This window comes from Symsagittifera roscoffensis, chromosome 2, assembly GCF_963678635.1.
Source record: "Symsagittifera roscoffensis chromosome 2, txSymRosc1.1, whole genome shotgun sequence".
Lineage (NCBI taxonomy): Eukaryota > Metazoa > Xenacoelomorpha > Acoela > Convolutidae > Symsagittifera > Symsagittifera roscoffensis.
In genome coordinates this window covers 78,041,484-78,069,291 of record NC_087063.1, presented here as the reverse complement: position 1 = coordinate 78,069,291, position 27,808 = coordinate 78,041,484, and the positions used below count along the sequence as shown (strand labels likewise).

The following is a 27,808-nucleotide window of genomic DNA, read 5'->3' as shown; positions in this document are numbered from 1 at the left end:
TTTCAGAAAAAAAGAAAGAAAGGGAGCAAACGGGGGTTGGTTCAATTGGGGGGGGGGGGTAGGGTTAAGACAGGTGGGGGAGGGGTGTTGGGTTGGTTCAGGCGTGGGAGTTGGGGCTCTTTTGCTTCCCCACTTCAAACGAACGTGAATTGTATGGTGTAACAAATGCTTTTACAAGGTTAATCATGAAGACCAAAAGTTTGTCATAACCTAGTTAGTCCGCATGTCAATTTTCAAAACAACTGAAAAATGTGAACAAAAGTTTTACTTAGAATTTTTGCAAGTGGGGGAAAAGGAAAAAGAGCCGGGGTTGAATCAAATGGGGGATGGAGGGGGTAAGAAAGAAAGGGAGCAAACGGGGGTTGGTTCAGTTGGGGGGGGGGGGGGTAGGGTAGGGTTAAGACAGGTGGGGGAGGGGTGTTGGGTTGGTTCAGGGGTGGGGGTTGGGGCTCTTTTGCTTCTTCACTTCACACGAACGTGAATTATATGGTGTAACGAGTGCTTTTACAAGGTTAATTATGAAGACCAAAAATTTTTCATAACCTAGTTAGTACGTATGTCAATTTTCAAAACAACTGAAAAATAAGAACTAAGTTTGACTTAGAAATTTTGCAGGTGGGGGAAAAGGAAAAAGAGCAGGGGTTGGCTCAGGTGGGGGATGGCGGGGTATGAAAGAAAGATAGCAAACGGGGGGTTGCTTCAGTTGGGGGGGGGGGGGGGGGGGTAGGGTTAAGTCAGGTGGGGGAGGGGTGTTGGGTTGGTTCAGGTGATGGGGGGATGGGTTGGTTCAAGTGTATGGGGTTGGATCAGGTGGGCGGATGGCGGGGGTAAGAAACAAAGGGGGCAAACGGGCAAACATTAAGGCGTGGGGGATGTAAGGTGGCAAAGGGCCAAACGCTAAGGGGAAGCAACGGAAGGGGGATTTGTCCACCTCTAATTTACACCCCCAAAGTTTTAAATAATATAAGTCAGATGTTGAAAAAAAACTGAGTAATTGAGTAACATAATAATCTAACAAAATTATCAGTTGAGCAGAAAAAATTAAATTGAACAAAAATAGTAGTAAACTAGTTTACATGGTAGAAAAAATTTATTTGCATTGAATTGCGTGAGTTTTATCGTCTTTCAAAAGTTAACAGAAATGAAAAAAGTGGATTTTTCGAATGGACATTAGAATCCATTTTTAATTGACCATAATCGATTTTTTTTTCAATTTTGACGTTTATGATTGATTCTTAGTCATGTTACTTAAAAGCTAGCAGGCAGAGCGTTAACAGCTCTCAATTTATTTTCTTGTTGTTGAACAATCGTTCGGCTTCAAATTAATCACAAAAATGTGTTTAGTTTTTTTCAAAATTGCATTTACTATGTTCACTGATTTTGTAATCCTCTAACCGGCCCAGAAGCACAAATTTTTCCATGCTGTCAGCCCATCTGCTTCAATTAGATATTGCAAGAAACGGGATCTGCAGTTTTTTCATGATAGGAGCAATTTTTCGTTGTTTTGAGCAAAGTTTATTCGACAGCAGAAAGAATTTATGTTCTGACCAGGGGCGGATTAAGGGGGGGGCGGGGGGGGGGGGGGGGGGCGGACGCCCTCCCCTCAGGGATTTGACCCCTTGCCGACCCATACTTTTTCAGAAATCCATTTTTGGCTGACCGACCCTAAAATTTTTCTAAAGGCGCCTTCGGCGCCAATAAATGCTATTTTTGAGGGGGAGCGCGCGCCAAAAAAACGCATTTTTTTTGTCAAAATTTTTCAAAAAGTGCCCAAAAACTGCTTTTTTTGACTGTTTTTTCAAAAATTTGCCTGCGGCGCAGAAAATTTTGCCAAAATAAGGGCAAAACAGTGCTTTAGGAGAGCGCGAAAAATAAAAATCAATTTGGTCGACCTAAAAAAAAAAAAAAGGTCGTCAAAATTTTTTGAAAATCCGCCCCCCCCCCCCCTCGAGAAAATCCTAGATCCGCCCCTGGTTCTGACCATTAAAAATAGAAGAAATTTTGCACTCGGTTGTGCTTTTTATTTTTATTCATGCAAAATCAGGTACCACAAAATCATTGGAAAGGGCTGAGTGATGTTTTTCAGTCGTGATTCAAACTTTGAGAAAAATTAATTTGAAGTTTTTGGTTTTTGTCTAACCAAAAGTAATTTCCAGCGAGTGAGGTGAGTGAGCAGGCTCATTTTGTTGTTCATCCAAAAACTTCTACGGCAAATAATCCTTGTAATGGATAGAGTGATATATCATACTAAAGCCTTTTTGGGCCCTTTTTTGTACGATTTAGAAATGATTTCAAAAATTGTCCCTGTATTGAGATAAACTGATTTGCTTTTTTGAGTTTTAGTCTATTTTCGATCAAGTACAGCTAGCGAGCAGGCGTATCATAAAATAAGCCATGAAAAATAAGCCATGAATTTTTAGTTTAACTCCAGTAAAAGTGTTTTTTGAAGGTTTTTGAATGCTATCTTGTGTTTTTGGACAATTAACTCGCGATAGATTTCTTGCTATTAACGCGTGACCGCAGGTTTAATCCGCTTTAGAAATTGGTCTAAAGTAAATTGAGGCACGCTATTTGGTCAATTTAAAACTTTGCTTTATCAGAATTATAACACTGTGTACTAAACATAGCGTGTGGGGGATGATTTTCAAAAAATACTCAGAAAAAACGTTGCTCAATTTTTTTAAATTTAATCATTTTTTAAAACAAAGTTAAAAGTACACTGCGGGTCTTAAGAATCAGTCTGAACTTTCAGGGCTTCGGACATTCAGGGCCTGGTAGGAAGAGTCTTATTTACAAATAAAACCAGATCTAACAAAAAAAACAGCTTTTAAAGAACTTTACATCAATAAAAAAGATAAAAGTTTGTTCGATTCCTATTTCATATCCAATCTACCTTGGCAGTAGTTGATTTTAGCAATTGATCGGAGTAGGCTTGCCACGTTTTTATTTTTAACCTGCTGCAACCAAAATCATCAATCGTCGTAATCTGAGAAGCATGGTATTTCACAGGAAGCTTTAACGTATCGCTTGGAGATCTCTCACTGCTTTCGCACCAACCTGCAATTATCGATTTGATATCTCGAAACTCTTGGAGCTGCTCAGCGAAGTCTGTTATGGACTCAATTTGTGATTGTAACTTGGAAAAAGACTTCCCATAAAATATGTAGTCATAGGGTGAGAAAATTTTGTGAAGTCGCCGTCGTTCTTCAATTAGGCTCATGTTTGTACTTTTCAAACTCCCCGATGGACTTGGAGTTCTCTGATGGATAAAGGCATCATATACAATATCGGACCAGTTCCAGCAGAGTATATTTTTCAAAACCACCAGGCTTTCATCAAAGTAATCTTGGATTATAAAAACAGTGACGTTAGCAGTCAGCTCGTTTATGTACTTTAAAACATCCCCTGACTCGTTCCTTGAATGATCCAGCAAGGGCATGCCGTAATCGAGCAGCATTGTGTTACGAATCCTTTGAGTCGACATACCCTGAAACGAAAACTGTAGGTAACGTAAAATAAGCAAAATGAAGCCGGGTATCGAGTTTTAACAATTTCTGACTTCATATACATAGTTTTCAACAAATGCATTTAAATTTCAAACAATCAACGCCATAGCTAATCCAAAACAACGTTGAACATCGCTGATTCAGCGCTGATAGCAATTTTAATTTTACTTTTCAGCATTGGATTATTGATGAATCATCGCTGATTTATTGCTCAAAATTTAATTTTGGAATAACAAAAAATCAGCGATGACAATCAATCTAAAGTCAACCTGGCCAACACAAACAGCTCATCGCATAGCTACTAAAATAAATTTGGCAAATTATATTTAACTACTTTATTGATTTGGCAACATACGATTTTAATCTTATCTCAGTCGCTTGTAATTGATTATTTTTGAAATATATAGACCGGTAAAAAAAAACATAACTGCTGATTGTCCATGAAGCTACAGTAGGTAAAATGGTAGTATATCCACAGGAAAGTATGCAAATGATTCTCAAGTAACTTTGATGATTTTGGCATTTTCAAAAAAAGTAATTAAGGCGTGCGGAAAGGACATAATTAATGCGATACCCCATAGATATGGGGTTAATTGAAACTTGAAACTTGAAACAAAATAATTTTTTCCTTCCCGCATCCAGTAGCAAGCGTTAATAATCGATTATATTACGATTTTAGTACCATTAAAAATTGATTATAATCCCTCTTTTTAAAAATCAAATTATAAATAATTATAATCCATTATAATCGATTATAATCAATAATTTATTCGTGTATTTTTCGATACAATTATAATCCATTTTTTTAATTCAGTTTTTTAGTTCATTAGTTTTGCACAAAAATCCATTATTATCGATTATAATTGATTATAATCCCCTTTGTTTGTCCATTTTGTCTTCGAAGTTGCATCTATATTGCTTATATTTCCCGCTTTTTGTAGACGTTGGTTTCTATGAAAAATGAGAAAATTTTATTAAAATTTTCCAATTCCTTCAATTTTAAAAACTTTTTTTCATTTCTTCCGCATTGGAGTTGTTTTTGTGATGCATATTTCAACTTTCAACTTTTTTTAACACTAAAATATTTTTTTGGAAGATTTATTTTTCATCTACCGCGTGAAACCTTTCCACTCATATGAAAGTATCTCTATGAAACTTTTGTTTCATGGTAAGACTTTGTGTTCAATTGAACCAAAGTGTTCAAGAGATCTCTCTTTTAGAGATATTCTTATTGACACAAAAATAATAACCCTTAAAATATAATTCGAATATAGTTTTGAATTGACAAAATTTTGGCACAATAAGAGATAATAATCGATTAAAATCGTTAATCATTGATTTAAGGGTTTTTTGTAAGAACTATAATCAATTATAATAGGTTATAAGAGATTATAATCTCTTGGAAAATATCACGATTATAATCAATTATAAATCCTCTAAAGACCTAATTTTGATAATTATAATCAACGATAATTGTCAAAAAATCATCATAATAATCCGTTATAATCGATTTCTTAATGTGTGGTGGGATGATTTTTACAAACCTCTATATGATTTTTAGGTTCAACCCCTACATCTGAACAAATTAGAGAAAATCCATTTAATCCTCCAGTACTAACCGAGCCAATCGAACCTTTAAACGAATATTTCCCACAACTCCATTTCCCTCAAACCCAGGAACAGCCACAACATTAGTTAATCATCCACTTCACACTAACACAAAAGAATTTCTCCAACTATGTTCACCCTTTTTCCACCAGTACACATACTTTCATTCAGATCCCAATGACGAAGCCCCAAATTATGTAAATGAAAACGTATTATACCCTACACTCTCATGGACATCATACTATTTTTTTACTAACCCACTATCACTACCATTATATAACACCCCTCATGACAACGAACAAGGCAGCACTCAACTCTACCTTTTAACAACAGCACTAACTCCAAAACAATTCACACATATGGCATACAAGCAATCACTCATCAAATTCACCGCACCAAAAACTAATGAATATTCTATCGAGCACTACAATCATAACATCATAAGACCTAACGAAGGCATCTTCCTGAATGACAAAAAATATGCTAACCAGCAACTAACAGAAAATTTTTTCATTACAACGCCATGTTTTCACCCTCAACACCTTAGATAACAAATACGACCACGTCATTTCAACAGCACTTCGTGATAATCAAGCTTATGATTCATATTTTAAAACATTTAATCACTTTTCACTAACCTTTCATATCCTCATACCCAAAGAACGTGATTTGCACTGTTCACACGACGTCATGTTATGAACTAAACAAACACACACTTACACCTACTATAAGTTCATTCAACATCATTACACTCAAAATACACCAGCACGACAAATTTACCACAGATATCAATACATTAACTCCAAATATACCTCACCATTCTTTCCTAACTTCAATTATTGTATTAAAGACACTAACCTACAAGGCATCCTCCGCAATTATGATCCCATCACCCAGATGTATATATTCTGTCCCTTAACTAAAATCTTCACCGTAGACGAATCCCGCCCACTAATAGTCTCACACGAATTCCTACAGCCCGTTGAAATCCCGATCCTAGAACTCATTCATAACACTAGATATAATCAAAAACTTTATAACCTCATTAACTTAGATGAGCTTAGATTAGCTTAGAACTGGATAAACTATTCTTTTGAAGACTATTTTCAAGTCTGAACACAAAAGAACAAAACACCAAAAAGTCGAAAGACAAACTCAAATCAATTAGTTTGATTTTTGAGAAAAAGACACAATCAAGACAAAAAAGGAAGAAACCAGTAATAAAAAAGGCATGAAAGGTTGAACACAAACGGGACCCTCCAAAAAAGAGAGCATGAATTTATACCCTCACTCCTGGCCTAACCCACCAGAAGAGGACGTCCTGAGCATGCTCTATAGCCGGCCTCACCCACCGTGCTACACTCGAACTTTGTGACAACACCCTCTATTTTTGACGGGAGTTACTCAAGTCTGAGTAGCTCTTAAAAATAACTGAATTAAATAATAACGCGTTTGCAATAAAAACTAATACAAGATGATGACTAAAAACAAAATTAACGAAGATTTGTATATGTTAATAATACAATGCAGTATATAGATAAAAAACAGCCCAAAGACGAGCAGCAAAGAACCTGACAACCCAATCACACTCCAACTACGGAATGGCAAAACATATCTGACATGCTGCCTACAGTCATTACACTCAACTGAATTAAAGTACGACTTGGCATCGCAGCAAAGGAAACCCATTGCAACAGAACAATGGCTATCTCGATGTTCAAGTATACGTACAGATCCCAGTCACCAGGCACTGCTTCCAAAGTCGAACTACATGCCATTCCCGAACGAGATTGAGAATAGCAATGTTCCGATCAACCAGAACAACACTCATCACAACTGCTCAGAAATCATCATACGATCTCCCGAAGCGATCGTGATGACAACTCTTCTTCAAAACCAGATAAAAGAATATGCTCGCAATCTCTAAAGAAAACACCATCATCCATCCTCCACTACAATAGAACACTGAAGAACTAAAACTCTCTAAACCCCGGATGGGTGGAACCAGATCTAAACTAGTATTTATCATTGGTTATTATTATGATATTTTATCTCTATAAAATATTGAATACTAACCAATCATACTCCATCAAACTAACAACCCACTTATTTGTAAGTGTGTTGAAACTACTTGTAGTTTCAACCCCAGGACAATTTGAATTACACTTAGAATACAGTTGTTCTCATTCTGGAACTAACTCGCATAAACCGGTGTACACTAAATCTATTGAGACTAGGATATATAAGAGTAAGATTAAGATCGGTATTAGACTAAGAAGTTGCACAAATCTATTCGGCCGAAAATAAGATAGCGTGACGAGTAGACGGTGTACTTTATCTGAAAATACTCTATGAGTATATTACTTCATACATAACTCATTTTATTATTGTTCTTACAGTCCCATAAACCTTAAAAGGCAGTCGGAACATTCAAGGCTTCGCCCTGATACGAGCAGTCTTGTCTAATTTTGATCTCAAGGCATTCAAGCAGATGATAGTAATAAACTTTGAGATCGTGCTTGCAAAAAGTGCTTGCAAAAAGAGTGCACCACTTTCTTCGAAATTGGGATGAACCAAAAAAAATCCACCACAGCGAGAAAACCGAGGTGTGAACCAAATTTGTAAAACTTTTTCTGCCATAGACAAATTTTTTAGGGAACCCGCATTTTGAACCCTTTTTGAACCCCAAAAAATTGAAGTGATTTCTCCAAAAAATTATAAGTGAGTAAGTTGAAAAGTGAAACCCTGAAAAATGTTTGTCGAATTCGATGAAACCGGCGAGTCTTCAAAATTTCCGATTGAACTTTTCTTGAACTTACGTGGAATTCCCATTTTTCGTCTTTCAGCCTTCCATTGAACTCATTCAAAAAGAAGTCGAGCGTTTCTGATTGTGGCATCTTGTATTTCCTCGAAATGAAGTCGTGGAATTTATAGAAAGTGAAGAAGGACTCAAACTGATTGAAGGGTTCTCTTGCGGCGCCAACCAATGTGAACGGATGTTTCATTACTCGATTCCATAGAGTGTAATTGTACATGGTATGCACAGCCAGAATCTGCAACAAGCACGTTTATTTCAGAAGAAGAGTATGTTTTTGCTCTTTCACACATGTGCTTTCCCGACAACACATGAATGAAAAAAGAAATCATTTGCATAGTTTCGCGCACTTTTCCGGGCTCTTTCACAAATTTCCGGGCTCTTTCACAATTTTCTGGCATCTCTCCCTCAGAAAGAGCAGAAACATACTCTTCAACAGTTAGAACATAGTTGAAGATGGCCTCGGGCAAAAGATCTGCACTCGGGTACTTCGTGCCCTCAGGCCGGGCTCTTTTTCCCTCGGGCATCTTTCAATTATGTTCTAACTACTACAAAGATTTAAGCTAACTAAAGAAACAAATTGGTTTTTTTTTGATCGAAGAGTTTTCAATTTGATAATAAACAAACTTTCTCGGCAGGTTTCAGTAATAAAAAAAATAAACTTACATTATACTTTGACCGGTCATTTGATCTGAACTCAGGCGTGTATATCTCTTGTCTCGTTGTCGGATAGCTGAAAAAGATGACGGATAAAAAAAGCTAGCAAGGACATTTAGGATATCAATGCCCGGTTAAATATCGTGGCAACTTTACTCCAACTTGGAACGGCATGAAAGGAGGTTATCAGTTTTTGTGCGATTGTTGCAGTAATTAACATATCAAAAGTGAAAACAATGATGCCTAATTTTAACCCAAATTTAAAAAAAATGGGCTCTTTTGACCAATTTAAACTCATTCCTTAAATTCTTGTCTCCCCTCTATGGCAAAAATCAAGCACCACACCAGAAGTTTTCAGAAAATTAGCTGAATCAATCAATATTTTGAGAATTGCGCTTATTAACTCATTTTTAGGAAAAAATGAGAACAATATTAGCTATAGAGTTATTCACAAATGAGGACTAATTTCGAATACCAACTAAAACTAAATGCAATCAAGATTTTCATCCAAACTTTAAATTGAACCAACTGTTTTTTTTTGCTGAAACTTCCTTGTGATAACGAAGCATTTCACCGAAGTTAAAACCCCTAATTGAATCCTAGTGGGAATATATAGGCAAACTTACTTGATTTATCAAGTTTGACCTAAATAAAATCTGATTCCTTATTTCTTGCTTGGTAAGAATCAATTTTGATTGCTTGCATTCGTTGCTTGCAAAAACTAGCGAGAACACGACAAAAAGTAACTCCATAAAATGCAATAAGAAAATGTAGAAATAAGTCGATACCCATTGATAATGTTGATGATCAGCTCAACCCAGTTGTTTTTATCAATATGAAACTTTTGTTTCAGGGTTTTGTTTGTGTTTTGATGCCCTGATATTTCGCTGTAAAGCCGGATAAACAAATGTTTTCGTACTAGTTTTTTTTTGTTCCAACTTCCGAAGAAAGTGAGAAATGTATGTGCTTGGAATGATTTTTATATTTGAGCCAATTTTCTAAAGAACATTTGCTCACTTGGGTGAGCAATTCCTGGTACTTCATTGGATGAACCGGTCGCGCATACCATTAAAGTAGTTGGACTTTGATGCTGAAAGTGTAATACGAATTACTTATGCCTGACGAACTATACCGCACAACAGAATCTTTCGAAATTGAAATGAAGCAAGCTATTTCATTTATCAAAAACTACTTGGGATTAGTTAAAGAGCAGTCGCAACTTTCAGGCCTTTGCCCTGAAACGAGCAGACTTGTGTACAGCGCAGGGTTTTAGTAATTTCGGCGAAGATTAATCTATATTGACAAAATTGAAATTCAAATGTGGGAATCTTGAAAAAAGTTTCATTGTGTTTCTGCTAGCAGAGAAGAGAGCAAAAAAGGAGGAAGTTTTTTTGCTTTTTTTTCTTGGCAGTTTTCAAAAATATATCTTTATTAAAACTGAGGAAAAGACATTATAAATTGCGTTTCCGCGTTAGCGTTTTCTCAATAAATGCGCACGCAATGTCAAAAAATGATTCCCCGTTTAAGAAAAAAAATTGCATCACTAAATTGAAGTTAACAAAACGAGTATCTCATTTTCAATGCTACAGAAAATTTCAGAAAATTTTAATATCAGGGGGGGTTAAAAATGAAAGTAAAAAAATTGGGCGGAAAATAACAGATCTAAGGAAAATGAGCTCCAAAGTAACATAGAAGTCACTGGCTTCCATTTTACCCCCTTTTTGTTCTTTCTTTCCTACAACTGATAGACTAAATTTGAAAAACTTTGAACCATTGCTAGCAGACAATGGGTATTTGTCACTGACAAAAATCATAATTTTATAGTTCAGCCGATTAAGATTAAAATAACAAGCATTTCATCTCCAGAAAAACACGAGAGATTTGTTATCATATAAATTAAAAATAGTTTCACTGATTTATTTATTTTTGTAGCATCTTCTTATGATAAGTTTTTTCAAAAAAGATTTATTTGTTATGATACTTTTTTATTTCATCTCAAAATACCTTAGTAACTATAAATCATTTTTAATAGCTCAGTTTAAACCTTCCTATAAATAAGGTTTTATGTTAAAAAGTTTCACCCTTACCTTATATACGGCCAGCCACTCTTACAAAATGGCAATTCCATTCGATTAATTTCGGCAAATCGTAGAAAAGTACTCGTCATTGTAGTTGAGCCGCACTGAAATAATGAATTACTTTATTATCTTAATTTTTCCGTTCATAAAAATTCTGACATAGATCATATCACGCCTGAATGTAATTTTTCCCCTCTAGAAAAAGGCGGTTTTTTGAAAGTTTTCCAGTATTTTGAACGATCAGTTTTTGGTGCTGCAAATTGATGTCTCGGGATCTACTTGAACACAGAATTGACTAAAATTTACCAAAATGTTCAGCTCTACATTAATAATTTTGAATAAATAGGGCCTAAAATAAACCAAACATCAGGATTTTCAAAGCCAAAAATATTTCAGATAAACTCAGGAATGTTCGGTCTGTCAAAAATAAGTGCCATTAAAGCAGTTCAAAAATCAGTACCAAAAAATTACAAAAAAAATTACCAGAGAAAAAATCTTTTAAAACAGGGGCGAAGCAGAGCTTCGCACCCTTTGTGATACAACACTAACATAAAAAACATAAAAAGCCGAAAAAATTAAAACTATTGAAAAAAAATTAGGTCATAATTTTTCATATGTCTCGATTGAAGTTCATTTCAGGCAAGCATGCCAGACGCTTGAATTTCAAAGCATAGCCAATCGAAGCTTGGAAAAGAGTTATGAACGCAAGTAAACTTAAAAAACACTGACATTGTTGACAAAATCTCCAGTTTTGAATTTTAAAGAAAAAAATAGATACTCTTTAAGCTCTTTGAATTTCTTTTCTTGAAGCTTTATTGATAATATTAACCCAATTTGGGAAAACTGGATCAATAAGTAAAGTTTTCATTCCGCTCGAAATATAAAAAATAATTTCCACTTTCGAAACTAGAAATTGTTCAAGTTATTTCGCGTCATCACCACGTTCGTATTTGGAAAGTGCTATTTAAGTATCTTACAGCAGAAAAATGTCAATTGAACTCAAAAAGTGCATATATACCTAAGTGCATTCATAAATGCAAAAATATGTATCAATGAGCATCTGTAGTTATAAGAGCAGTTGAAGACTTTTTCCTGAAAAACAAAGCACCAAGACCCATATAAGAAATACCCATATAAAAATATATTTAAAAAAAAATTTAAAGTCCCACTTTAAACAACAAGGGACAACTATTGCACTTGCAGCTACAATGAAAGTTGTTTAAAGCGCAAGAAAAATTTAGTGATGTGGCAAATAAGCCAACGATCTTTGAGCTGAAACCACTTGAACCTAAAAAAGTGAATTTTAGATTTTTTCAAAATCTTTCAAGTCCACCTTGAAACTAGAATGAACAGAACTTGCACTTGCAGCTACAATGAAAGTTGCTTGCAGCAAAAAAGTTAGTGAAGAGGCAGCTAAGCCGACCATCTTTGAGCAGACACTAACTGAACCGGAAAAAAAATAGGAAATTTAAAAAAAAAATTTTGACGTTTCCCCTGAAATTAGAATGAGCAACACCTGCATTCGCAACTACAATGAAAATTGTCTACAGCATAAGCAAAATCCGTTGTGGCAATTTAGCCGACAAAACCTGAATGAACAAACGAAAAACCAACAATTCTTTTTTCTCGGAATTTTTTTTCAATTTCTTTGATACTGACAAAACAAGGTCCGGTCACGACTCGCAGCCCAGATCTTAGGGTACGAATGCAACTGCAGGCCAAGGGGAAAAAACTTAAAAAATGTTAAAAGAAGATAAGAAGAGAAGTTAAAGAAGTCAGCTGCTTAGTCGGCGAGTGATTCTAAGTTGTTAAATAGAAAAAAGTCTATATTCCAGTTTGATAGCGCTTGCTAATCGCAAGCGTAACTATGAGCTCAGCAGTAGCTAATTTAGGGGTTGAATTGTTTGAGATAGAAGCTTCAAAGATTTTTTTTAGTTTTAAATACAATTAGCCTTTTCATCCATCTCAACATCAGATCGTGCTACTTCAATGAAGGAGCACGATCTCCTTGATGATCTAACTCAAAGGAAATAAGTTTAGTTTCTCAAATAATTCGTAACAAATATTATCCAAATAGTAAATCACTTTTCCAAACCAGAGAGCATAACCCAAGAAAAATTGCCAATTGCTGTGCAAGTACCACGGAATTTTCCAATTACAAACATTTTTTTAATTTTAATTTAAAAAATTGACTAATTTTGTCTTCGGATTTGTGGCAAAAGCTTTGGGTGCATAGGTGTGTTAGTTTCACTTTAAGACTAAAATAGTAATAGTTTAGATGCTGCAATAATTTTTTAAAAACTCTTACGGTGCTTGAAATACTGTGAAGTGATGTCATGAACTCATGTCCGTCTAATTTTTATTCTGCATTAGTTTGGAGAGCAGTTTTTTAAAATCTTTTCCTTCTTAATTTATAGGAATGCAAGTCTTGCAATAATCTTGCAAGAATTGTAAAGAAGCACTCTGCTTAATGATAAGGCGTTCACTTTGTGAACGTCAGATCAAGTGTCGACCACATGCATTGTCAATAATATTGTGAGAAGGAGCTTTCACGTGACCCTAAGTTCAAATCTGCCTCAGCGTGACAAATTTAGGCTGTAATAGTGGTACCACGTGAAAACTCTAGACGCAAAAAAAAAGTTTTTGAGTCGCAAAAACGAACTTTTACAGAATGTGAAGTGTTGGGAATTAATACAGATGGACTTTCCTTAGACAGGTTTTTTAAAGCTCTTAGTGAAATTGGTTTTTCTGCAATATATTTGCAAAATAATTCATCAGTAACCATCTTCAAAGAAAACAGTTTTTATGTAGGGTTAAAATTTATGTAGATGTTAAACGTTGATTTAAGGTTGATCTGAATGAATCAACAGTCTTAAATTCTTGTGTTGGTTTTATTTCAGAACGCAAATCGTGCAAGAACCTTGCAAAATTTGCATTCATTTAACCTCGTAGAAATTTTATCAATTGTTTATTTTATGTGAATTTCGAGTAAACAGCTGAACTTGCTTTTTTCTTCTGTATTCAGTCTTATTAAAAAATTTTAGCGGTAAGAAACATTTGCACAATCTTTTTTTACAAAATACATTTCTAAACTATCTTTGATCAAACATTTTCTAAAACTAATGTATACCTTAGGAATTAATAGATTTCATGCATTCGTGTGATTTTTTTTAATGAAAAGTGATGTATATACAGTAGCGGATTTTCGAGGGGGTTTCCTCAGAGATTCGACCCCCTGCCGACCCAAAATACCGCTTGGTACTAATTTGCGATATCCACTTTTGGCCAAATGACACTAAAATTTTTCTAAAAGCGCCTTTGGCGCCATATATACTAAATTTGAGAGAGAGCGAGGGGTGTTTTAGGTGGGGTGTTTTAGGTGGGGTGTTTTAGGTGGGGTGTTTTAGGTGGGGTGTTTTAGGTAGGGTGGGGTGTCAGGGGATGCACAAAAATTTTTCTGCGAAATTTCTCTAAATGTGAGTAAGATTAGAGTAGGCTATCAGTGATGCAGAAAAAACTGCAAATTTAGCTGAAAAAATGGCCAAAATTAGTAGAGATTATAATCCATTATAATCCATTATAATGAAGTTTAAATGGATGATAATCAAAATTTCTTATAATCGATTATTATCTTTGGAACCTCACTCCGGGTCTGTGTTTGGCCTGTTTTTTTTTTCAAAAAATTGCATGTGGCGCAGAAAAGATTCGCCCGTGGAGCTCAGGGAATGTTTATTTTAAAAGTTGCCTTCTTTATTACATAAGAGAGGTTATTGTATATCCGTTCACATAGCTCAAGATTTAAAAAAAATAAACTTCTTTTGCATAATTTTTGTTGAACTATGTAGGGCTTGCCAACTGGAGCTAATCAAAGCCTGCTAAAAAGTATTATTTTTATTTCTACTTTCGATGAACCAAATTGGCTTTCCGGAAATCCCAAAAAACAGGCGCTTGAAAAAACTAGTAAGTATTGGCGTCTGCGTGAACTTAAGAACAATTTCTGGGTTGGTCGGTTGAAAAAAATTTTAAAAAAAATGGGAAAAGTTGTACCTTGTGCACTTTGACGTAGGCAATGTTCGTCTTTTTTTTCGCATTCTTTGTGTCCGCCGAGATTATAAGTTGGCCTTGAAGCATCTTCTTGGTTTTTTTTCCCTTGAGCCAAAATAGCACACAGACACAGTCACAATGAGACATGTTAGAAAAACGCCGGATCGCTAAATAAACAAGTTTTAGGCATACCTGAATCTTTGGAGCCACATTTTCATTAATAAACTCAAGAAATTTTCATTTCTCGAAGCCACTTGAGATTTAAAAATCAAAATTAAAAAAAATGGATGTTTTGGATATTTTCAGAGAGTTCTTTATATCATTTAGGCACAAATTTTTTTGGTTAACTTCCTATGATTAACTTCTACCCACGTCTACCTTTGATTAACTTCTATCAGTAATATATCACATTTCATAACGTATAATACATTTTGGTGCACCTGTTTAACAAGCTATTTTCTCGAACTACACACCATTTTGTGAAAAAAACTGTGCCAAAAAGAATTTCATAAAATTGCCCTCATCCCGCACCGAGCGCCCATGGATCATAATCGATTATATTGTCATAACATGGTCGGTATCTATAAAATTACAAAATAATCTATTATAATCCTAATATTTTTTAGGTCAATAAAATCCATTACAGATGATTATAATCCGTTAAAAATGGATTATAATCCTAATATTTTTATGCCAATATAATCCATTATAATCGATTATAATCAATTATAACAAGTTTTTTTGAGAGGTTATTTGTGAAACTTACAATTAAAATCAAATTTATCTCATTTCCTGTTTAGTGCAGTTGCTACGTAATACGTTTCATAAAATGTTACATTTCACGTTAAAATTTATATATTTTTTATATATTGTGGTTTGAACGGTGTTCCCCCGTTTACTCCCCCCCCATTACAACAATGCTGGAAAAAAATTAGTTCAACAGCGCAAAAATGAAAACTTTGTTCAACAGTGCCAAAAATTTGAGCAAATTTTAACATATTAAGTGCGGCAATCAAAAACTAAACGGCGAACGTTTACAATCTTAAGAGCCACTTTAAGATTTTGAGCAATAAAATTTGCAATTTAGACATTTTGGCGCCAAAATAATTGTTTAATTTGAAGTTGCAGATATTTTGGCGCCAAAATCGGAGTGATTTTGTTTGTTAATTAGCACAGTAATTTCCCGCTCTTTAGAAAATCTTAGAAATTGCGTTTAAATTATTTTAAAAATTTCCCGCCTTTTTCGGCACTGTTGTACTTCGGCATTGTTGAACGCCCCCAAAACTGTTCGTCATAAATGCATTTTTTAGATGGCTCATACAAGTGTCTGTATGGGGGAGGGTTCTCATGCTTGAGGGACCGAACGCTTGAAAAGTTTCAACCAATCAAAATCGCTAAGCGTTCCTATTGGCTAAATGCCTTTCTCACAAAATCGAAGTCAATATTAACAGAAAATGTTTTAAATCAGTGGAAAATCATCAAAAATATTAAAAATTGCGGGTTACAACCGCAATACTTTTCAGATAAACATCAAGAGTTTAAGTTCGTAGTTTTTCAGTCTTGAAAATTCATCTGTTTATTATCTAATCGGTCATTATTAACACTAATGGCATGGATTTTTTTTCTTACTTTGAGATTTTTGCGATTTACTTTGAGATTTTGAATACTCAATTCTGATTGAATGAAAGTAAGCTAAAATAAATTTCAAGCATTCGGTCCCTCAAGCATGAGGGACGCCACCAACTGTAAGTATGAGCTTGTAGGAAAATGTAGGATAAGATAAGAACTGTTTCGATTACAAAAATTCTGTATAACTTTTTTTGGAGGGGGGAGATTTTTCAGCCTAGGAAATTGACTGAATAAAAAACAAACTCTCTAAAGTTTATAGAAAGAAGTTCAACGCGCATCAATTTTGAATGCTTATGAAATTTTAGGTTGTATTCTCACTATGTTAACTTCTCCTGATTTTGAGAAAAAAAACCTTTTGGTTTCAGAAATAATGACATAGCGGCTGATAAAAGTATCACAATTATTAGCTTCTTCCGCAAATAAGATCGAAGTTAAGCATTTGAAAATAGCGAAGACTCTGGAGTGCTTTGATGAAATATCTGTTAATTGAAACTTATCATAGTCAAAGATCTTTCGCATTTGCAGTGTGCCCCCGTTGCGTACTTTTTAAGGTAAATTCAAAACTTTTTAGCCAGGAAAAACATTCTGTCAACAAACTTATTCAAATCTTCTGAGTTTCGTTTTTTCCGCCTTCTAGATCAAAGTTCCGCATTTAACTATTCCTCATAGAAAAAAAATGAGTCTAAAAAAATGTTCACAGCTGTACATGACCTTTTGGGACAATCTGATGGTGTAATAGGCTGATTTGACCGTTTAGAAAAACATAGTGACAATATAAAAAAGAAGAAAATCTTTTTTCTTTAAAGCTATGGCAAAATATGGCCGTCCCCATAACCTCCCGTACAGAAATGAAAGAAAATTACATATATGCCCATTGCTAACTTATTCGTTGTGAGATTGCATATCTGTCATGAACTGCATCATACATGTTCAGATTTTGATGATTTTTTTGAAATTTTCGAATTGATTTTAAGTTTTGTTACCTGTCTTTTTTTGGCCATATTAACTAAAAACAGACGAAACACATTGAAACTCGTTAAAAACTCCGTTTTTGATATGATTTTGTCATTGTAATAACTCTATTTAGGTGGCTCAAAATGAAAACCTAGCAAACAAAAAGTAACTTTTAATGTTTTCTAATATTGAAAAATAGATTCTCCGCGCATTGCAGAATTTGAAAAATCTGGTTTTAAAAAGTGTTTATTGTTCAGCAAGTGCATGATTTGTGCCACCTGACTTTATATCCCAACGTTTTAAAATAATATTATTTTATTTCAGATTGTTTGCTGCTAAGATTGATATGATAAGCATCAACCTAATCAACCTACGGTGTATCTCCCCGGGTTGACCTCCATAGACCAAAAATGCTAGTCATACAATTTCATACACTTAGTCTCTAGTCATACAAATTTCATACATATTTGCAAAATGAATTTAATTGAATTCTAAAAGTATTTCTTTGTTGTTTTGGTATCGAAATTGGTATCTCTCCATATAAAAAGGAAAAAAATGGTATGAAAAAAATGCTAATTATACAATTTCCATATATAGAAATTGTATGATTAGCATTTTTTTTCAAGTTTTTTTTTGGTGTAAAAAAAGCTTTGAACAATCCGTTCAACTGCTGGAAAAATATTTAAGCGTTTTTTGGGCTGCTACAACTGAAAATTTCGATTTTTTTTTATTTTTGCTTCCTCAAGAAAAATTCTAGTCATACAACTTCCATATATGAAAAAATACTAGTCATAGACCTTTCATGCAACTTTCTGTACGTATGGAATTGTACGGAAAGTGTATGACTAGCATTTTTCCATATATGGAAACTGTATGACAAGCATTTTTGGTCAACCCGGGTCTCTAGTTGGTAGGCGTCGAGCAAACAAACGAAACCTGTTTAGATTAGGTTTTACAGGGCGGTCGATAACGATTAATGTCTGGATTTATTGGGCGCAATGAGGAACGAATTGAGGATCGACGTGATGGATGGTTCAGGTGCATTTGGATGATGTTTTAATAATAAATATAGAAGGCGTGCTGCGCCGTTGGGTTGAAACTGAAAAAGTACTCATTTCATTAAATGAAAATATTGCAGAGGTCAACTGAATTAAGTTTGATTTTAGGTCCATCTAATCGAATGGTTAGGCTCCTTTGGTCTAATGAGCGAATTACACCCGTGTGTCGGAAAGTTATACCCGTGCATCTATAAGCTTAAGTGACCAGATTGCGTATCGGATGAACAATCTCGTAATTCAAGCTCATAATTCTTGATTCATACAAGCTCAAAATTCAGGATTCATAAATTTTTACATCTTTAAGAACTTGTTTCTGAAACGCTCGCAACCCTGGATTTCAAAAAAATCTTTGAAAAGTCTTCAAGATTCTTCGCACTGCTTGTTTTTCTAAAGATCTTTACAAATTTTCAGGAGTCTTGACACAATCTTACCAAGTTTTCAAAGATTTTTCTTCAAGATTTTTCAAAAAATCTTCAAGATTTGTCAAAGATTGCAAAGATTGCTGGCCTTGGGACACATAAGACGCCTGCCTTGGGTTTTTGGTCGAAACCTAAACTACTTCCTCGCCCAACCTCCAATTGAAACAGTTCTCGTACCTTGCAAAATTGAAAATCAGATCTGAGCTGAGTTTCATTTCGGCAAGGACATGTCTGAAACAGAATTTAGGCAGGTATGGATTTTGTCACAAATGCAGACCTGCTCAAGGCCAAATTCAGACCTGGAACATACATGGGTCTTAGATCTGATTTCCAAGTTTTTGTAAGGTACGCGCTGTCTCAAAAATGTAAATTGTTTGTGCAAAAAAACTTGCTGTTTTTGGGGTGCACTGGTTACAAAGTTCATTGCCACAGAATCTGCACACTGCTAGTGTTTATATGGAATCTGTGGAATAAGCGATATTTCAATCCGCTCAAATGTTCATCTGGTATGCTTTTCGTATGGGATCAAATCTGGAATCAGCTGAACCTAAATGTGTATGTATGTATGTATGTATCTGTATATGTAAGAATGTATGAATGATAAATTACATCGTATTATCTGCTGCATTTTTTCAATCATCGATTTAACGGTTTTCTTTAACAAACAATTTTGCTACAAAGTTTGCCACATAAAATTAAACCACTCTTTTTGACAAAGTTTTTTGGACGAAAATACATACACTTTTTATTTTAAGAGCATGTTTCTTTTCAGATAATGAGGACATGGTGGTGTAACGTCACCCTTCATTACACCATAATGTCCTCATTATCTGGAAAAACACATCCTCCTAAAATAAAAAGTGTATGCATTTTCGTCCAAAAGACCTTGTTTAAACAGATAATGTTACAGATTGGAACAATTGTAGATCAGGACTTTAAAAAATCTTTTAAAAAAAACGTGGGAATCACATGTCATGTTTATACTCAAAAGCGAAGCTGAACTCCGCATGCACAATCGAGAAGAAGCCAAAAGCTAGTAAAATAAAAAAAGGCCTTGAGCCTTGAAAATAAAACAATTTCCGGAATCTAACCACTGACAAAAAAGCTACGAGTCTCGCATATAATGCGCCATGGTTGCTTGAAAAAATATAGATAGGTGAAGCTGAGCTTGAACCACTTGCGATATTAGAAACTAATATTAAAAACAAGTACAAAACAAGAAAAAGCTATAAAAAACAAGGTCTACCAAATTGCACGAGCAAGATCCTTGATGTGGCAACTAAGTCGAAAAAAAACTTGAGCAGACAAATAGAAATCCGACAATTCAATTTCACCGGAGAAAGATTTTCATTAGCATACATACTAACAAAAAAATTCGGCCTGGAGTAGAATTCCGGATCTTCGGTTGCAAAAACGACAGCATTGTCTCCAGGCCAAGTGGGAAGGAAGCTAGAAGTTGTTAGGGTTCAATAATAAAGCAGGTTGAGAATTTATAAGAAAAAATCTTTATGGGGGAAAACTCAAGTTCCCGATTGCAAGACACTTGCTCTTGCAAGTTTAACTAACAGTAACTTACAATAATGCGGCTACAATTGCTATCAAACTGCCATTGCTACTCAGCAAAGTACCACCAAAATAAAATGAAACTGCTTCAATGTTCCGGAACAAACCTCCGATCTGCAAGAACGTAATACTCCTTATCTCCAGGTCGGATGTTGAATTCCGGAACATTGACACAGTTTCATTTTAGAGATATCGAAGATGGAAATTAGGAGTTTTAAGGACCGTAACTTTTCGATCCAATCTACATTTAGAGATATAGTAGATGGAAATCACTCGGTATTTGTCACAAAATAGCATGTTTTGAAGCTTATAACTTAACATTCGATCGGCAAAAAAATATTAAGAGGATTGGATTGTGGATCTCAAAGCACACTGAATTGTAATATCTATATCCTTGAGATGGTGTATACAAAGCCCGTTCGATTCTGCTATTCATAAAAAGCTGCAACTGAACTATTATTTAAAAGTTTACTAATCTAAATCTTGAATAAGACTACGAGGAGCGCTTGGGTCGATTTTAGAGGTGCTTCAACCTGCTGGCATTCTCGGTTGAAACATCTTCTCAGAATTGTCATACCAAGAGATTCCAGCAATAAACATTTTTTAAACGAGTTATGGATGACTGCACAAATAGCGGCGCTTCCGAAACAAGTTTATTCTTCTTTTAATGATTCCAGATCTTTTAAAACATTTTCGTCGACAGTTTAGCAAAATTTGGCCCCTGTATCTCATGTATTTGTAAAGAAAACGCAAAAATTTTAATTGAACTAAGTATTCCTTCATTTACTTGGTTGAAAACAAAAAGTCAATATCTTCAAAAAGACTGCATCAAAGGATTGAAAATCAGATCCAATCTACTAAGGGTCAACTTTTGCCATCACTGACGATACAAGGCAAAACTAGCATGGCAGCTAACAGCTAATAGAAAAAAAGCGACTCAAAACATCGATTCGGTTTTTATTGAGACAACATTTAGTCAAATTTATCGAGCCGGCAATATGCCAAAGGCAACTATGCCGCCAATGCGACTGTTGAGCCGAAAACAAAATTATCATATAAAAAGTAGAGCTATGAAATTTCATAACTAAAGTTTCGATTTTACACCACCTCCTGGCACACAAAGGAGTTGAAACAAACATTCCCTTTAGACGACGCAAAACAAGGCCACTAAGCCGATATAATATAAACCGAAACCGTTTTAACAAAAAAGAATAAGGAGTTAAAACAAACGCAATTTTAATACAGAGGCGACACAAATCAATTTAAAAAATGAGAAGTCGAAAAAGCGAAAAATGTTGGAAAAACAAAGAGATCCAAAATTTTAGATTGTCTCCGCAAAAGTTAGCTTCGGTTTTTATTGAGACAACATTTAGTCAAATTTATCGAGCCGGCTAAAGCTCCAGATAAAGCTGGAGCTACTTGCTTTATAAAATTGATTACGTAATGCCGATGCGGGATGAAATGGTTAAGTTCAAAATTTCAAAATTAGATTTTATCCGATACGCCTCATTGTTTCTCTACTAAAATACATCAGAAGTGAAATATATTGAGAAAAGGCACTAATATTTCTTACACAAAAGGAGGCTCCACTTCTGCCGGAAAAATAGTAGCGCCCGGTTTTTCGATTCAACTCTTCAACTCAGATTTGATGAGGTAATTCTTAAGAACATTCAAAGGTTCAAAAACTTGCTTTTTCCCAGACTCATGCCTTTTTGTGTAAAACGATTGCACGTAGCCGTTTATGCAGAAAAGATTTACATAACATGTTATTTCGATTGAATCCAAAAACTCAGATTTAGGAAGGTAGCTTTCGAGAAAAGTCAAAACAGTTTCGAAAAACGGTAAAAAAAAACAGAAAGTGACTTTTCTGAGGGTTAAAACATTCTGTGTAGAAAAAAACTAGTCGTATTTCAATTATGCCAGAAAACATATCACAGCCCATTAATTCGATTAAACACAAAATCTCAGATTTGGGAGGGTAGATCTCGAGAAAATTCAAAGTTTCAAAAAACGATCAAAATTCAAAAAAGTGATTTTTCCGGAACCGAAAACATTATGTATAAAAACTTTATGTGTAAAAAGATTATGTGTAAATCACTAGAAAATTTACACGAAAAAAGTTTTTACAAAAACTGAAAAAAAATTCCAATTCATCTAAAAATCAAATGAAACAAAAATTTGTTCATATTTGTTCATCAGGTCTGCTCTTATCCAGCAGGTATTTAAGACAAACATGCTAAGCAAGACACTTGAATTTGAAACTAGAAACGGAACAAAATTTACGAAGCGGAAACAAAGCCGACAATCATTGAGCAGACACCAGTTGAGCCGGAAAAAACTTTAAAAACTTCAAAATTTTAGTCACCTCTAAAACTACAAAAAAAACACTTGCAACTACCATGATACTGAATTTTTCTACCTGAAACACTTTTAATTTCATACTCTGAAAAAACAAGGTCCTATCGGGACTCGAGCCCTAGACCTTATTAGTATTCAAATGATTTCGAAACTAATAAGCCATTTTTACGTACCCCTTTCACGCATCACACACACAAACAGGCTCACAAAACTGTTTTTAGCATCAAACGACGCAAACAGACGCTACTAAGCCGATATAAAACAAGCTTAAAACTATTAAGCCAAAAAAAAGGGGAAAAATGAAATTTCGAAAAACCGTCTGAAATTTTATTCAGCCCAAATTATTCACCAAGTAGTAAAAATGCAGCCAACTTAAAAAGCGCGGAGGGGAACGTAAAAATTGTGCTTCCCTTGAAGCCAAAAATAGGTCACTAAACCAAATAAAAATAGGCTGGAATAGTTTGGGCCGAATAAAATTTTTAAGCGATACAAAAGTAAAACAAAAAAGGAAATACGAAAAAAGTACAGCAAAACTTAAAATTCCAGGGATAAAAGAAAAGAATACAAGCAAAACTAATTAAAATTGTGTGCAGCAAAAAAGCTAATCTAAGACGTGGCAGCTAAGCCGGCAAATTAAGAGGACAATAAATAGACAGAAAATTTCGTTTTGAACTCATGCTTCCAGTTTGGAAAAAAAAACAGGCCCTGGTCAGGTTCGAACCAAAGACCTTTTGTCCCAGGCGTACTCGTTATCTCCAGGGTAAAAGAGCCGGGAGCGCTGAAAATATAAATTAATTTTGAAAAAAGTACCACTAGAGATGATTCCAGAAGCCCAGATGAGATGAGTCTTGTGAGCAAAGTTACTTACGGGGAAAAAGTCTAGTACCCGATTGCATTAACCTTGCTTATCGCAATGGTAAAAAAAACAAATTTAAGTAACTGCAGCGGAGCCAATTTTGGATCTGAAACACTCCCCTCTATTCTCTATATAGTCATGCTCACTTTCGTCGCAACTCCTTTGAGAGCCGAATCTAACATTCTTGCTAGTCTAAAATTAGCTGTGTTTTGCTTAAGTGTTGAAATGAATCAGTTTTGACCAGAAATAGATAGGACTAATAGAATGCAAGGGAGGACAGTTATTATCTAGCATTTCAGCAGCCACGTGTAAGCAGTGTGTACAAAAAAATGGACGGTATTCGCTCTTTAGTACAACTGGTTATTATAAATTGGTAGAAAAATGCAGGTGACATTCAACTTGCAGATGTATACTCAATTTTTTCGGGCTTCGATAAGATGCAGTGATTGCGGTTATTGTCGAACTAAGGCCTCGTTTTATGAGAGCGCACGAAACACATCAATTCTTATTACAGCTAGTGTTTTCTTGGATCTAGCTTTAGTGAATACAATAAACGTTATTTAAATTCTTCTGCTGGATAAAATTATATATATATATTTCAATTATTCGATGAAAATATGCACCGCATTAGCGCAGATAAATCGGTAGCAAATAAACTAACCCAAAAACAGTCATTTTTGCATTTGCACTCGATTCTACTCTAGCAGTCCCTCGGGGATTCGACCCCCTCACCAACCAAAGGGTCCCCCTTTTGTATCATTGTATAACATTCATTTTAGGCCGACCAACCGATAAAATTTTCTTAAGGAACCTTCGGCGCCAATATATACTAATTTTAAAGCGGAGCGTTTTTGATCTGTTTTTTCAAAAATTAGCTGCCCGCAAAATTTTTGTTCAAAATCAGATTTTTTTAGTGTTCTGGGAGTGCTCGGAAAATCAATTTGGTTGGCCTAAAAAAAGCAAGCAGGTTGCATGTTAAAGTTGCTGCTTCTTATTTTCATGTCATAGCCCTCCCCGCCTAGTAAGTGATAGCCTAACAATAGACTGGGGGAGGGATTCTATTTCGTTACTAAGTTGGCCAGTGGCGCGCGCAAGCTTTTTTGACAAAAGCTGCGATTTTTTGTCAACCTGTTTTAAAATTTCAAGTTCACTCTAGTGATGTCCATTATTAATAAGATAGAAATAAAAATTTCAAATAAAAAATGTAAATTAGAAAAAAAAATTATTAAAATAAAAGTTTCGTTAAAATTTAACGTCGTTTAACATAAAAATGCATTTTAATTTGACAAATCGCTAAACATTTTGTCAAAAACTCTTCTCGCTGTCCTATTTTCAAGCTGCGTTTCATAAAAAATTTCAGTCTTATCCGTATGAACTAAATTGTTTCGTTAAAATTGTTTTGTTTCAAACTAATTGTTTCTTTCCATTTAAATTGTTCCCGCAGTAACAACAAAAATCGATTGCATACAAAAAATATGAACACTTCAGATCAATTGTAAATCCTTTAAGAAAACACTGACCTTTCTAAGACTCCTATAACTTCTTCGAAAAAATTGATCCTGTATAGAAAAAGTATACAAATATTATCGTAGTATTGTATACAGATTATGTGGAGATTATTTACAGGTTTAATAGAACAAAAAATTCACTTTCTTTAGGCTCTAAGACCTTATTCATTTTTGATGAAAAGAACCCATGCTATCTATCTCTGTAAAATCGATTATCGCTCGCAAATGGTTGTACATAAATCGATGTATTCATATATTAATCGGCGCATATTTTTGTATATAATCGACATTTATTTATTTTGACTTTGTGAGTTGAGGGTGGCCAGTATCTGAAAAATCGCAGGCATTGGCGGCACTGATTAAAAAAGGCTGATATTCGCTTTGAATAAAAATAGCCATGTTTGGCTTTTTGACCCAACTTTTTTTCATTGGCCCACCTGACCCCACTTTTTTTATCCCCCTAATTTCTTCTTATCAGAGCTGCTCATACTATCTGAAAAAAAACTAATACTGTGTAAGCGTGCTTAAATTTTTGATTTTGAACGATTCAGTAAAGAAGTGCGATGCAAACAAAACTGGCACTGATTTTCATTTCCTGGCACTGATGGCACTGACAGATAACGCTTCCCACTGATTTGCACCGATCGCACTGATACCGTGGCCCCCTGGAGTTGTATATATTTTTAAAATTATCATTCCAAAGTTTCTGCTGAAGCAACAAAATGAGCCGCAGGCAATTTTTTGGAACAAATGCATCTTTAGAGCATTTTTCGGAACAAATTGACAAAAAATTTGTTTTCTCTGCTGGCACTTCACAGTCAAATTGGCATCTATTGGCGCCGAAGGTGCCCTAAACAAACTTTAGGGTTGTTTAGCCAGAAATATCTGTGATAAAATAGAGCCAAATGGGTGATCATTCAAACAAAATGGGCAAGCAGAATTGAGAAGTAGACGACAGGGGTATCGGGACAAATCACATAGTCCTCTAGCCACGCTACTGATGCTGAGGATGAGATCATATTTTGTTGCAACGCTGCCCCCATTTTCTTATTGCCCATTTTCTAAAGCTTTTCAAAGATTGAAATGAAATTTCGCTAAAATGATTTCAGTCAGAGAGGCGAAGCAAAGCTTCGCACCACTCAAAATACAACCCAGACTTAGAAAATTAGTCAGACGCCACTAAATCAGAAAAAAATATATCCACAAAACTTTCATAAGTTTTTCTATAATGCTCATTTGAACTAAAAATTCGAAATAAATTTTAGCAACTTGAAAATTCTCTCCATTCTGAAAGCTTAAAGCATCGCAATATAAGCGACAAAGACAGTATCACATTTGTCGAAACTATTTAAGCCAATTAAACCGTTCGATCGATAAAAAAACGACATAAATAGGAACGAAAAAAAAGAGACCTCAAATTTACAGATAATAGGAACGAATCAAAACGCCATTCATGTTTTGCCTCAACCAGACGAATAATTGCGAAATTTGAAGACAAACAGACAAAAATAAGCAAATGTTTGGTAACTAAAATCAGCTCCAAGGCACAAAGGCGAAGAATGTTATACACAAAGGCGAAGTGGAGTTTGACACTACTTGCGATACAACGCAAACATTTAAAAAAAACATAAGAAAAAGTAGAAATTAAAGAAGAATGTTAAAAAGTGAATGAAAACATTCGTATGTCTCGATAAACGATAACTAGCTAAAACTGGAGAAAAATGCTTGAGATTTTCGAAAATTTTATATTGGTGCGAGATGAAATTGTTATTTCAAAAATCGGAAATTGCCCAAAACCTTTCGCTAAAAAAATTCTAGTCAGAGAGGCGAAGCAGAGCTTCGCACCGCTCAAGATACAACTCAGACTTAGAAAATTAGGCAGACGCCACTAAATCAGAAAAAAACTATACCCACAAAACTTTCATAAGTTTTTCTATAATGATGCTCAATTGAACTAAAAATTCGAAATAAATTTTAGCAACTTGAAAATTCTCTCCACTCTGAAAGCTTAAGGTAACGCAATATAAGTGAGAACTCCAGTATGACATTTGTCGAAACTGTTTAAGGCAATTAAACCGCTCGAGCAATAAAAAAACTACATATATAGGAAAGAAAAAAGAGACCTCAAGTTTACAAATAACAGGGATGAATCAAAACGCCATTCATATATTACAAAATTTGCCTTAACCAGACGAATAATTGCGAAATTTGAAGACAATCCGACAAAATAAGCAAAAGTCTAAAAACTAAAATTAGTTCCTCGCCAGAATTGAAACCATTGCTCTTGTCGTCTCATGTATGAAACTTACCTCCATGTAAACGAGCCAAATTGGTACCTCGTTTTTAAAATGCTGTTTAAGTAGGCATAGCAAATGATTCAGAGATTTTTAAATTTCGCTGAGAAATCTAATACTTTAACTCCGTTTTCAAAATTAGATGTTGATTATGTTTTTCAGAATTTGTAGACTTTTGCTGTTTAATAGTGGAATGTGCCATCTTTTTCCAAGGAAATGAACTGAAAGTAAAGAAGCCAAAAGTCAAACTGCGATTAAGTATATTCGAGCCTAAGCAAATTATAAGACTTTTCCTGAAAAAAAACAATAACGTCATCACGGCCTATGTTAAAGTCCGAACTACGTTCATCAACTATTAATATCTTTTTCCATTTAAGCGTCCGTATCTTTTAAGGGAGATAAACAATGTTTCCCGAAAAAAAACTTTGTTTAATAAACTTCAAAACATGTTTGCATTAAGA

At 34.7% G+C, this 27,808-nt stretch overlaps 1 protein-coding gene across 1 annotated transcript; it reads right to left on the bottom strand.

Moving 5' to 3' along the window:
- Window positions 1-2,832: 2,832 nt before the first annotated feature.
- Window positions 2,833-14,844, bottom strand: LOC134840256 (galactosylceramide sulfotransferase-like). The gene is made up of 5 exons (XM_063856002.1): window positions 14,712-14,844; window positions 10,674-10,768; window positions 8,596-8,662; window positions 7,934-8,167; window positions 2,833-3,487 (listed from the first exon to the last, which is right to left on the bottom strand). Exons 1-5 carry the CDS (start codon window positions 14,793-14,795, stop codon window positions 2,879-2,881), a joined length of 1,089 nt encoding a protein of 362 aa, XP_063712072.1. The 5' UTR covers window positions 14,796-14,844; the 3' UTR covers window positions 2,833-2,878.
- Between the last annotated feature and the right edge of the window lie 12,964 nt (window positions 14,845-27,808).